Source organism: Barbatula barbatula (assembly GCF_947034865.1).
Source record: "Barbatula barbatula genome assembly, chromosome: 15".
NCBI lineage: Eukaryota > Metazoa > Chordata > Actinopteri > Cypriniformes > Nemacheilidae > Barbatula > Barbatula barbatula.
Window position 1 is genome coordinate 5898961 of NC_136778.1, and position 12611 is coordinate 5911571.

The 12611-nt window shown below is 35.7% G+C and overlaps 1 protein-coding gene across 1 annotated transcript in view; it reads left to right on the forward strand.

Annotated features, from left to right (window-relative positions):
• The window catches only part of adgrf6 (adhesion G protein-coupled receptor F6), a gene marked incomplete at its 3' end in the record, with an annotated part of 29317 nt that overhangs the window by 13640 nt on the left and 3066 nt on the right, over positions 1-12611 (forward strand). Inside the window, exons 42-80 of the mRNA XM_079474559.1 lie at positions 117-263; positions 493-645; positions 771-935; positions 1030-1176; positions 1453-1611; positions 1742-1888; positions 2117-2269; positions 2395-2559; positions 2654-2800; positions 3077-3235; positions 3366-3512; positions 3741-3893; positions 4019-4183; positions 4278-4424; positions 4701-4859; positions 4990-5136; positions 5365-5517; positions 5643-5807; positions 5902-6048; positions 6325-6483; positions 6615-6761; positions 6991-7143; positions 7269-7433; positions 7528-7674; positions 7950-8108; positions 8237-8383; positions 8613-8765; positions 8891-9055; positions 9150-9296; positions 9572-9730; positions 9859-10005; positions 10235-10387; positions 10513-10677; positions 10772-10918; positions 11195-11353; positions 11484-11630; positions 11862-12014; positions 12140-12304; positions 12399-12545. Coding sequence (XP_079330685.1) covers positions 117-263; positions 493-645; positions 771-935; positions 1030-1176; positions 1453-1611; positions 1742-1888; positions 2117-2269; positions 2395-2559; positions 2654-2800; positions 3077-3235; positions 3366-3512; positions 3741-3893; positions 4019-4183; positions 4278-4424; positions 4701-4859; positions 4990-5136; positions 5365-5517; positions 5643-5807; positions 5902-6048; positions 6325-6483; positions 6615-6761; positions 6991-7143; positions 7269-7433; positions 7528-7674; positions 7950-8108; positions 8237-8383; positions 8613-8765; positions 8891-9055; positions 9150-9296; positions 9572-9730; positions 9859-10005; positions 10235-10387; positions 10513-10677; positions 10772-10918; positions 11195-11353; positions 11484-11630; positions 11862-12014; positions 12140-12304; positions 12399-12545 — 6009 coding nt within the window. The remainder of the gene's footprint in view (positions 1-116; positions 264-492; positions 646-770; positions 936-1029; positions 1177-1452; positions 1612-1741; positions 1889-2116; positions 2270-2394; positions 2560-2653; positions 2801-3076; positions 3236-3365; positions 3513-3740; positions 3894-4018; positions 4184-4277; positions 4425-4700; positions 4860-4989; positions 5137-5364; positions 5518-5642; positions 5808-5901; positions 6049-6324; positions 6484-6614; positions 6762-6990; positions 7144-7268; positions 7434-7527; positions 7675-7949; positions 8109-8236; positions 8384-8612; positions 8766-8890; positions 9056-9149; positions 9297-9571; positions 9731-9858; positions 10006-10234; positions 10388-10512; positions 10678-10771; positions 10919-11194; positions 11354-11483; positions 11631-11861; positions 12015-12139; positions 12305-12398; positions 12546-12611) is intronic.

Consider the following 12611-nt stretch of genomic DNA (forward strand, 5'->3'; position numbering starts at 1 on the left):
GCAAACACAACTGTGATGAATGTAGTTGTTAGAAACTGACCTGTATGAATCTGATAACTCAACACCTTAGAATTTTACATTTTCAACATTTAATATTTTGCCTTCTTCTTTGGCAGACATAAATGAATGTGAAGATGCAGAATCTGTGTGTGGTCCAAACTCATATTGTAAAAACATCATTGGGAGTCACATGTGTTCATGCTGGAGAGGATTTGCTGCCTTGAATACTGACAGACCTGTGAGCCGCTACAACCCATGTGTCTGTAAGTACAGAATCTTTAACTGATTTATTTATTTATTTTCATCTCCAAAATACAAAATTCTGGTCCAAACTCAATCTGCAACTGCACAGCTGGGAATGCCAGATTTTGGTGTATGTATGGAAGTAATGTAACAGATCAAAACCTCCATTAAACTGTTGCAATGAATCCTATTGGTCTCTTTATTTCCTAATATGACATTTAAGGCATAATGATGATTTTTTTTCTACAGTGCTTCTGCCTTCAACTGAATATCAGATTGAGATTCAGATAAATACCATGAACACAGCCATCATTGATCAGCTGAGGACACTTCTGATGTCTTTCACTTTACCCTACACTATCAATGAGCGCACAAACATTACAGAAATCAGCATGACTACTGGTATCTATTGAGTCTCTGCTTCATATTGTTTTATAGTTTTAAAGGTCTTGCTTAATACAGAACAACATGGATTGTGTCATAAATCATGAGATGTGATGTCTGTGATCTCCTCATCTGCTTTTCAGTCTGTTCTTTAAAGGAAATGGAATATCAGTGTAAATGTGAGGGTCTGTTTGTTTGGCCAAATGACACGTGTCATGCATATGAGACCTGTGATAACATCACTGATGGTGCGTGTACATGTATCAATGGTCTTCCAAACAATGGACAGTTCTGCCAGTTAAACAAAGGTGAGACGATGATGAAGCAAAACTTTATTAGTTTTTATATAAGATACAATTTTGATGATCGTTCTGTTGAAACTGCTTCTGTTTGTTCTTGCAGGACCGACTTCACTCTACATGATCGATGTTGACGTGAGATTCTTTGATTCTCTCCTTGTGAACTACTTAAGAAATCTGATCACAAATATCAACCTACCTCTCACTCTAAACAACAACGTGAATGTCACAGATATCGACATGACTACTGGTAAATGTTCAAAACAATTTCATTATATAGCAACGAAAAAATATATTTTCTTTAACAATTTCTCACTATAAATGAATTGAAGGACTTGACAGTTGTTTTAAATGGAAAACTAGAGAACATATTAAATGTTATTAACAAAATTACAATGCTACACCAAAGCTGAATAATAGGATCAGTAAAATATTAGATTGATAAATAAAGTTTTTATTTGAACACAAATTGATGGTTTGATGCACATTTATAACTTTAATGACATATCTCATCATTTTATTACAGTGTGTGGATTAAATGGAACAGAATATGAGTGCAAGTGTGAGGAGCATCATGTCTGGTCCAATGAGACCTGTGAGGTCCGTCAGGTGTGTGATGACATTGTGGGAGGAACTTGTGGATGTATTCAAGGTCTCCCTTCAGTGGGTCAACTTTGCCAAAAAGGTAAGAAATCACAAGCAAACACAACTGTGATGAATGTAGTTGTTAGAAACTGACCGGTGTAAGTCTGTTCCACCAAAACCTTCAAAACTTTTGTTTTCTTATATTTTTTACCTTCTTACTACTTTGGCAGACATAAATGAATGTGAAGATGCAGAATCTGTGTGTGGTCCAAACTCATATTGTAAAAACATCATTGGGAGTCACATGTGTTCATGCTGGAGTGGATTTGCTGCCTTGAATACTGACAGACCTGTGAGCCGCTACAACCCATGTGTCTGTAAGTACAGAATCTTTAACTGATTTATTTATTTATTTTCATCTCCAAAATACAAAATTCTGGTCCAAATTCAATCTGCAACTGCACAGCTGGGAATGCCAGATTTTGGTGTATGTATGGAAGTAATGAAACAGATCAAAACCTTCATTTAAACTGTTGCAATGAATCCTATTGGTCTCTTTATTTCCTAATATGACATTTAAGACATAATGATGATTTTTTCTACAGTGCTTCTGCCTTCAGCTGAATATCAGATTGAAATTCAGATAAATACCATGAACACAGCCATCATTGATCAGCTGAGGACACTTCTGATGTCTTTCACTTTACCCTACACTATCAATGAGCGCACAAACATTACAGAAATCAGCATGACTACTGGTATCTATTGAGTCTCTGCTTCATATTGTTTTATAGTTTTAAAGGTCTTGCTTAATACAGAACAACATGGATTGTGTCATAAATCATGAGATGTGATGTCTGTGATCTCCTCATCTGCTTTTCAGTCTGTTCTTTAAAGGAAATGGACTATCAGTGTAAATGTGAGGGTCAGTTTGTTTGGCCGAATGACACGTGTCATTCATATGAGACCTGTGATAAAATCACTGATGGTGCGTGTACATGTATCAATGGTCTTCCAAACAATGGACAGTTCTGCCAGTTAAAGAAAGGTGAGACGATGATAAAGCAAAACTTTATTAGTTTTTATATAAGATACAATTTTGATGATCGTTCTGTTGAAACTGCTTCTGTTTGTTCTTGCAGGACCGACTTCACTCTACATGATCGATGTTGACGTGAGATTCTTTGATTCGCTCCTTGTGAACTACTTAAGAAATCTGATCACAAATATCAACCTACCTCTCACTCTAAACAACAACGTGAATGTCACAGATATCGACATGACTACTGGTAAATGTTCAAAACAATTTCATTATATAGCAACGAAAAAATATATTTTCTTTAACAATTTCTCACTATAAATGAATTGAAGGACTTGACAGTTGTTTTAAATGGAAAACTAGAGAACATATTAAATGTTATTAACAAAATTACAATGCTACACCAAAGCTGAATAATAGGATCAGTCAAATATTAGATTGATAAATAAAGTTATTGTTTGAACACAAATTGATGGATAGATGCACATTTATAACTTTAATGACATATCTCATCATTTTATTACAGTGTGTGGATTAAATGGAACAGAATATGAGTGCAAGTGTGAGGAGCATCATGTCTGGTCCAATGAGACCTGTGAGGTCCGTCAGGTGTGTGATGACATTGTGGGAGGAACTTGTGGATGTATTCAAGGTCTCCCTTCAGTGGGTCAACTTTGCCAGAAAGGTAAGAAACACAAGCAAACACAACTGCGATGAATGTAGTTGTTAGAGACTGACCGGTGTAAGTCTGTTCCACCAAAACCTTCAAAACTTTTGTTTTCTTATATTTTTTTACCTTCTTATTACTTTGGCAGACATAAATGAATGTGAAGATGCAGAATCTGTGTGTGGTCCAAACTCAAACTGTAAAAACATCATTGGGAGTCACATGTGTTTATGCTGGAGTGGATTTGCTGCCTTGAATACTGACAGACCTGTGAGCCGCTACAACCCATGTGTCTGTAAGTACAGAATCTTTAACTGATTTATTTATTTATTTTCATCTTCAAAATACAAAATTTTGGTCCAAACTCAATCTGCAACTGCACAGCTGGGAATGCCAGATTTTGGTGTATGTATGGAAGTAATGAAACAGATCAAAACCTCCATTAAACTGTTGCAATGAATCCTATTGGTCTCTTTATTTCCTAATATGACATTTAAGGCATAATGATGATTTTTTTCTACAGTGCTTCTGCCTTCAGCTGAATATCAGATTGAGATTCAGATAAATACCATGAACACAGCCATCATTGATCAGCTGAGGACACTTCTGATGTCTTTCACTTTACCCTACACTATCAATGAGCGCACAAACATTACAGAAATCAGCATGACTACTGGTATCTATTGAGTCTCTGCTTCATATTGTTTTATAGTTTTAAAGGTCTTGCTTAATACAGAACAACATGGATTGTGTCATAAATAATGAGATGTGATGTTTGTGATCTCCTCATCTGCTTTTCAGTCTGTTCTTTAAAGGAAATGGACTATCAGTGTAAATGTGAGGGTCAGTTTGTTTGGCCGAATGACACGTGTCATTCATATGAGACCTGTGATAACATCACTGATGGTGCGTGTACATGTATCAATGGTCTTCCAAACAATGGACAGTTCTGCCAGTTAAAGAAAGGTGAGACGATGATGAAGCAAAACTTTATTAGTTTTTATATAAGATACAATTTTGATGATCGTTCTGTTGAAACTGCTTCTGTTTGTTCTTGTAGGACCGACTTCACTCTACATGATCGATGTTGACGTGAGATTCTTTGATTCGCTCCTTGTGAACTACTTAAGAAATCTGATCACAAATATCAACCTACCTCTCACTCTAAACAACAACGTGAATGTCACAGATATCGACATGACTACTGGTAAATGTTCAAAACAATTTCATTATATAGCAACGAAAAAATATATTTTCTTTAACAATTTCTCACTATAAATGAAATGAATGACTTGACAGTTGTTTTAAATGGAAAACTAGAGAACATATTAAATGTTATTAACAAAATTACAATGCTACACCAAAGCTGAATAATAGGATCAGTCAAATATTAGATTGATAAATAAAGTTTTTATTTGAACACAAATTGATGGTTTGATGCACATTTATAACTTTAATGACATATCTCATCATTTTATTACAGTGTGTGGATTAAATGGAACAGAATATGAGTGCAAGTGTGAGGAGCATCATGTCTGGTCCAATGAGACCTGTGAGGTCCGTCAGGTGTGTGATGACATTGTGGGAGGAACTTGTGGATGTATTCAAGGTCTCCCTTCAGTGGGTCAACTTTGCCAGAAAGGTAAGAAACACAAGCAAACACAACTGTGATGAATGTAGTTGTTAGAAACTGACCGGTGTAAGTCTGTTCCACCAAAACCTTCAAAACTTTTGTTTTCTTATATTTTTTTACCTTCTCACTACTTTGGCAGATATAAATGAATGTGAAGATGCAGAATCTGTGTGTGGTCCAAACTCATATTGTAAAAACATCATTGGGAGTCACATGTGTTCATGCTGGAGTGGATTTGCTGCCTTGAATACTGACAGACCTGTGAGCCGCTACAACCCATGTGTCTGTAAGTACAGAATCTTTAACTGATTTATTTATTTATTTTCATCTCCAAAATACAAAATTCTGGTCCAAACTCAATCTGCAACTGCACAGCTGGGAATGCCAGATTTTGGTGTATGTATGGAAGTAATGTAACAGATCAAAACCTCCATTAAACTGTTGCAATGAATCCTATTGGTCTCTTTATTTCCTAATATGACATTTAAGGCATAATGATGATCTTTTTCTACAGTGCTTCTGCCTTCAGCTGAATATCAGATTGAAATTCAGATAAATACCATGAACACAGCCATCATTGATCAGCTGAGGACACTTCTGATGTCTTTCACTTTACCCTACACTATCAATGAGCGCACAAACATTACAGAAATCAGCATGACTACTGGTATCTATTGAGTCTCTGCTTCATATTGTTTTATAGTTTTAAAGGTCTTGCTTAATACAGAACAACATGGATTGTGTCATAAATAATGAGATGTGATGTTTGTGATCTCCTCATCTGCTTTTCAGTCTGTTCTTTAAAGGAAATGGAATATCAGTGTAAATGTGAGGGTCCGTTTGTTTGGCCAAATGACACGTGTCATTCATATGAGACCTGTGATAAAATCACTGATGGTGCGTGTACATGTATCAATGGTCTTCCAAACAATGGACAGTTCTGCCAGTTAAAGAAAGGTGAGACGATGATGAAGCAAAACTTCATTAGTTTTTATATAAGATACAATTTTGATGATCGTTCTGTTGAAACTGCTTCTGTTTGTTCTTGTAGGACCGACTTCACTCTACATGATCGATGTTGACGTGAGATTCTTTGATTCGCTCCTTGTGAACTACTTAAGAAATCTGATCACAAATATCAACCTACCTCTCACTCTAAACAACAACGTGAATGTCACAGATATCGACATGACTACTGGTAAATGTTCAAAACAATTTCATTATATAGCAACGAAAAAATATATTTTCTTTAACAATTTCTCACTATAAATGAATTGAAGGACTTGACAGTTGTTTTAAATGGAAAACTAGAGAACATATTTAATGTTATTAACAAAATTACAATGCTACACCAAAGCTGAATAATAGGATCAGTCAAATATTAGATTGATAAATAAAGTTTTTGTTTGAACACAAATTGATGGAGAGATGCACGTTTATAACTTTAATTACATATCTCAACATTTTATTACAGTGTGTGGATTAAATGGAACAGAATATGAGTGCAAGTGTGAGGAGCATCATGTCTGGTCCAATGAGACCTGTGAGGTCCGTCAGGTGTGTGATGACATTGTGGGAGGAACTTGTGGATGTATTCAAGGTCTCCCTTCAGTGGGTCAACTTTGCCAGAAAGGTAAGAAATCACAAGCAAACACAACTGTGATGAATGTAGTTGTTAGAAACTGACCGGTGTAAGTCTGTTCCACCAAAACCTTCAAAACTTTTGTTTTCTTATATTTTTTTACCTTCTTATTACTTTGGCAGACATAAATGAATGTGAAGTTGCAGAATCTGTGTGTGGTCCAAACTCATATTGTAAAAACATCATTGGGAGTCACATGTGTTCATGCTGGAGTGGATTTGCTGCCTTGGATACTGACAGACCTGTGAGCCGCTACAACCCATGTGTCTGTAAGTACAGAATCTTTAACTGATTTATTTATTTATTTTCATCTCCAAAATACAAAATTCTGGTCCAAACTCAATCTGCAACTGCACAGCTGGGAATTCCAGATTTTTGTGTATGTATGGAAGTAATGAAACAGATGAAAACCTCCATTTAAACTGTTGCAATGAATCCTATTGGTCTCTTTATTTCCTAATATGACATTTAAGGCATAATGATGATCTTTTTCTACAGTGCTTCTGCCTTCAGCTGAATATCAGATTGAAATTCAGATTAATACCATGAACACAGCCATCATTGATCAGCTGAGGCCACTTCTGATGTCTTTCACTTTACCCTACACTATCAATGAGCGCACAAACATTACAGAAATCAGCATGACTACTGGTATCTATTGAGTCTCTGCTTCATATTGTTTTATAGTTTTAAAGGTCTTGCTTAATACAGAACAACATGGATTGTGTCATAAATAATGAGATGTGATGTTTGTGATCTCCTCATCTGCTTTTCAGTCTGTTCTTTAAAGGAAATGGAATATCAGTGTAAATGTGAGGGTCCGTTTGTTTGGCCAAATGACACGTGTCATTCATATGAGACCTGTGATAACATCACTGATGGTGCGTGTACATGTATCAATGGTCTTCCAAACAATGGACAGTTCTGCCAGTTAAAGAAAGGTGAGACGATGATGAAGCAAAACTTTATTAGTTTTTATATAAGATACAATTTTGATGATCGTTCTGTTGAAACTGCTTCTGTTTGTTCTTGCAGGACCGACTTCACTCTACATGATCGATGTTGACGTGAGATTCTTTGATTCGCTCCTTGTGAACTACTTAAGAAATCTGATCACAAATATCAACCTACCTCTCACTCTAAACAACAACGTGAATGTCACAGATATCGACATGACTACTGGTAAATGTTCAAAACAATTTCATTATATAGCAACAATAAAATAAAGTGGGAAAACAATTTCACACTTTAATAGAATTGAATGACTTGACAGTTGTTCTAAATTGAAAACTAGAGAACACATTTAATGTTATTAACAAAATTACAATGCTACACCAAAGCTGAATAATAGGATCAGTCAAATATTAGATTGATAAATAAAGTTTTTGTTTGAACACAAATTGATGGTTTGATGCACATTTATAACTATAATGACATATCTCATCATTTTATTACAGTGTGTGGATTAAATGGAAAAGAATATGAGTGCAAGTGTGAGGAGCATCATGTCTGGTCCAGTGAGACCTGTGAGGTCCGTCAGGTGTGTGATGACATTGTGGGAGGAACTTGTGGATGTATTCAAGGTCTCCCTTCAGTGGGTCAACTTTGCCAGAAAGGTAAGAAATCACAAGCAAACACAACTGTGATGAATGTAGTTGTTAGAAAATGACCAGTATGAATCTGATAAACTCAACACCTTAGAATTTTACATTTTCAACATTTAATATTTTGCCTTCTTTGGCAGACATAAATGAATGTGAAGATGCAGAATCTCTGTGTGGTCCAAACTCAAACTGTAAAAACATCATTGGGAGTCACATGTGTTCATGCTGGAGTGGATTTGCTGCCTTGAATACTGACAGACCTGTGAGCCGCTACAACCCATGTGTCTGTAAGTACAGAATCTTTAACTGATTTATTTATTCATTTTCATCTCCAAAATACAAAATTCTGGTTCAAACTCAATCTGCAACTGCACAGCTGGGAATGCCAGATTTTGGTGTATGTATGGAAGTAATGTAACAGATCAAAACCTCCATTAAACTGTTGCAATGAATCCTATTGGTCTCTTTATTTCCTAATATGACATTTAAGGCATAATGATGATTTTTTTTCTACAGTGCTTCTGCCTTCAGCTGAATATCAGATTGAAATTCAGATAAATACCATGAACACAGCCATCATTGATCAGCTGAGGACACTTCTGATGTCTTTCACTTTACCCTACACTATCAATGAGCGCACAAACATTACAGAAATCAGCATGACTACTGGTATCTATTGAGTCTCTGCTTCATATTGTTTTATAGTTTTAAAGGTCTTGCTTAATACAGAACAACATGGATTGTGTCATAAATAATGAGATGTGATGTTTGTGATCTCCTCATCTGCTTTTCAGTCTGTTCTTTAAAGGAAATGGAATATCAGTGTAAATGTGAGGGTCAGTTTGTTTGGCCAAATGACACGTGTCATTCATATGAGACCTGTGATAAAATCACTGATGGTGCGTGTACATGTATCAATGCTCTTCCAAACAATGGACAGTTCTGCCAGTTAAAGAAAGGTGAGACGATGATGAAGCAAAACTTTATTAGTTTTTATATAAGATACAATTTTGATGATCGTTCTGTTGAAACTGCTTCTGTTTGTTCTTGCAGGACCGACTTCACTCTACATGATCGATGTTGACGTGAGATTCTTTGATTCGCTCCTTGTGAACTACTTAAGAAATATGATCACATATATCAACCTACCTCTCACTCTAAACAACAACGTGAATGTCACAGATATCGACATGACTACTGGTAAATGTTCAAAACAATTTCATTATATAGCAACAATAAAATAAAGTGTGAAAACAATTTCACACTTTAATAGAATTGAATGACTTGACAGTTGTTCTAAATGGAAAACTAGAGAACACATTTAATGTTATTAACAAAATTACAATGCTACACCAAAGCTGAATAATAGGATCAGTCAAATATTAGATTGATAAATAAAGTTTTTATTTGAACACAAATTGATGGATAGCTGCACATTTATAACTTTAATGACATATCTCATCATTTTATTACAGTGTGTGGATTAAATGGAACAGAATATGAGTGCAAGTGTGAGGAGCATCATGTCTGGTCCAATGAGACCTGTGAGGTCCGTCAGGTGTGTGATGACATTGTGGGAGGAACTTGTGGATGTATTCAAGGTCTCCCTTCAGTGGGTCAACTTTGCCAGAATGGTAAGAAATCACAAGCAAACACAACTGTGATGAATGTAGTTGTTAGAAACTGACCAGTATGAATCTGATAAACTCAACACCTTAGAATTTTACATTTTCAACATTTAATATTTTGCCTTCTTTGGCAGACATAAATGAATGTGAAGATGCAGAATCTCTGTGTGGTCCAAACTCAAACTGTAAAAACATCATTGGGAGTCACATGTGTTCATGCTGGAGTGGATTTGCTGCCTTGAATACTGACAGACCTGTGAGCCGCTACAACCCATGTGTCTGTAAGTACAGAATCTTTAACTGATTTATTTATTTATTTTCATCTCCAAAATACAAAATTCTGGTCCAAACTCAATCTGCAACTGCACAGCTGGGAATGCCAGATTTTGGTGTATGTATGGAAGTAATGAAACAGATCAAAACCTCCATTAAACTGTTGCAATGAATCCTATTGGTCTCTTTATTTCCTAATATGACATTTAAGGCATAATGATGATTTTTTTTCTACAGTGCTTCTGCCTTCAGCTGAATATCAGATTGAAATTCAGATAAATACCATGAACACAGCCATCATTGATCAGCTGAGGACACTTCTGATGTCTTTCACTTTACCCTACACTATCAATGAGCGCACAAACATTACAGAAATCAGCATGACTACTGGTATCTATTGAGTCTCTGCTTCATATTGTTTTATAGTTTTTAAGGTCTTGCTTAATACAGAACAACATGGATTGTGTCATAAATAATGAGATGTGATGTGTGTGATCTCCTCATCTGCTTTTCAGTCTGTTCTTTAAAGGAAATGGAATATCAGTGTAAATGTGAGGGTCCGTTTGTTTGGCCAAATGACACGTGTCATTCATATGAGACCTGTGATAACATCACTGATGGTGCGTGTACATGTATCAATGGTCTTCCAAACAATGGACAGTTCTGCCAGTTAAAGAAAGGTGAGACGATGATGAAGCAAAACTTTATTAGTTTTTAAATAAGATACAATTTTGATGATCGTTCTGTTGAAACTGCTTCTGTTTGTTCTTGCAGGACCAACTTCACTCTACATGATCGATGTTGACGTGAGATTCTTTGATTCGCTCCTTGTGAACTACTTAAGAAATCTGATCACAAATATCAACCTACCTCTCACTCTAAACAACAACGTGAATGTCACAGATATCGACATGACTACTGGTAAATGTTCAAAACAATTTCATTATATAGCAACGATAAAATACATTTTCTGTAACAATTTCTCACTATAAATGAATTAAAGGACTTGACAGTTGTTTTAAATGGAAAACTAGAGAACATATTTAATGTTATTAACAAAATTACAATGCTACACCAAAGCTGAATAATAGGATCAGTCAAATATTAGATTGATAAATAAAGTTTTTGTTTGAACACAAATTGATGGATAGATGCACATTTATAACTATAATGACATATCTCATCATTTTATTACAGTGTGTGGATTAAATGGAACAGAATATGAGTGCAAGTGTGAGGAGCATCATGTCTGGTCCACTGAGACCTGTGAGGTCCGTCAGGTGTGTGATGACATTGTGGGAGGAACTTGTGGATGTATTCAAGGTCTCCCTTCAGTGGGTCAACTTTGCCAGAAAGGTAAGAAACACAAGCAAACATAACTGTGATGAATGTAGTTGCTAGAAACTGACCGGTGTAAGTCTGTTCCACCAAAACCTTCAAAACATTTGTTTTCTTATATTTTTTTACCTTCTTATTACTTTGGCAGACATAAATGAATGTGAAGATGCAGAATCTGTGTGTGGTCCAAACTCATATTGTAAAAACATCATTGGGAGTCACATGTGTTCATGCTGGAGTGGATTTGCTGCCTTGAATACTGACAGACCTGTGAGCCGCTACAACCCATGTGTCTGTAAGTACAGAATCTTTAACTGATTTATTTATTTATTTTCATCTCCAAAATACAAAATTCTGGTCGACATCCTCAATTTGCAACTGCACAGCTGGGAATGCCAGATTTTGGTGTATGTATGGAAGTAATGTAACAGATCAAAACCTCCATTTAAACTGTTGCAATGAATCCTATTGGTCTCTTTATTTCCTAATATGACATTTAAGACATAATGATGATTTTTTTCTACAGTGCTTCTGCCTTCAGCTGAATATCAGATTGAGATTCAGATTAATACCATGAACACAGCCATCATTGATCAGCTGAGGACACTTCTGATGTCTTTCACTTTACCCTACACTATCAATGACCGCACAAATATTACAGAAATCAACATGACTACTGGTATCTATTGAGTCTCTGCTTCATATTGTTTTATAGTTTTAAAGGTCTTGCTTAATACAGAACAACATGGATTGTGTCATAAATAATGAGATGTGATGTTTGTGATCTCCTCATCTGCTTTTCAGTCTGTTCTTTAAAGGAAATGGAATATCAGTGTAAATGTGAGGGTCAGTTTGTTTGGCCGAATGACACGTGTCATTCATATGAGACCTGTGATAACATCACTGATGGTGCGTGTACATGTATCAATGCTCTTCCAAACAATGGACAGTTCTGCCAGTTAAAGAAAGGTGACACGATGATGAAGCAAAACTTTATTAGTTTTTAAATAAGATACAATTTTGATGATCGTTCTGTTGAAACTGCTTCTGTTTGTTCTTGCAGGACCGACTTCACTCTACATGATCGATGTTGACGTGAGATTCTTTGATTCGCTCCTTGTGAACTACTTAAGAAATCTGATCACAAATATCAACCTACCTCTCACTCTAAACAACAACGTGAATGTCACCGATATCGACATGACTACTGGTAAATGTTCAAAACAATTTCAATATATAGCAACGATAAAATAAAGTGTGAAAACAATTTCTCACT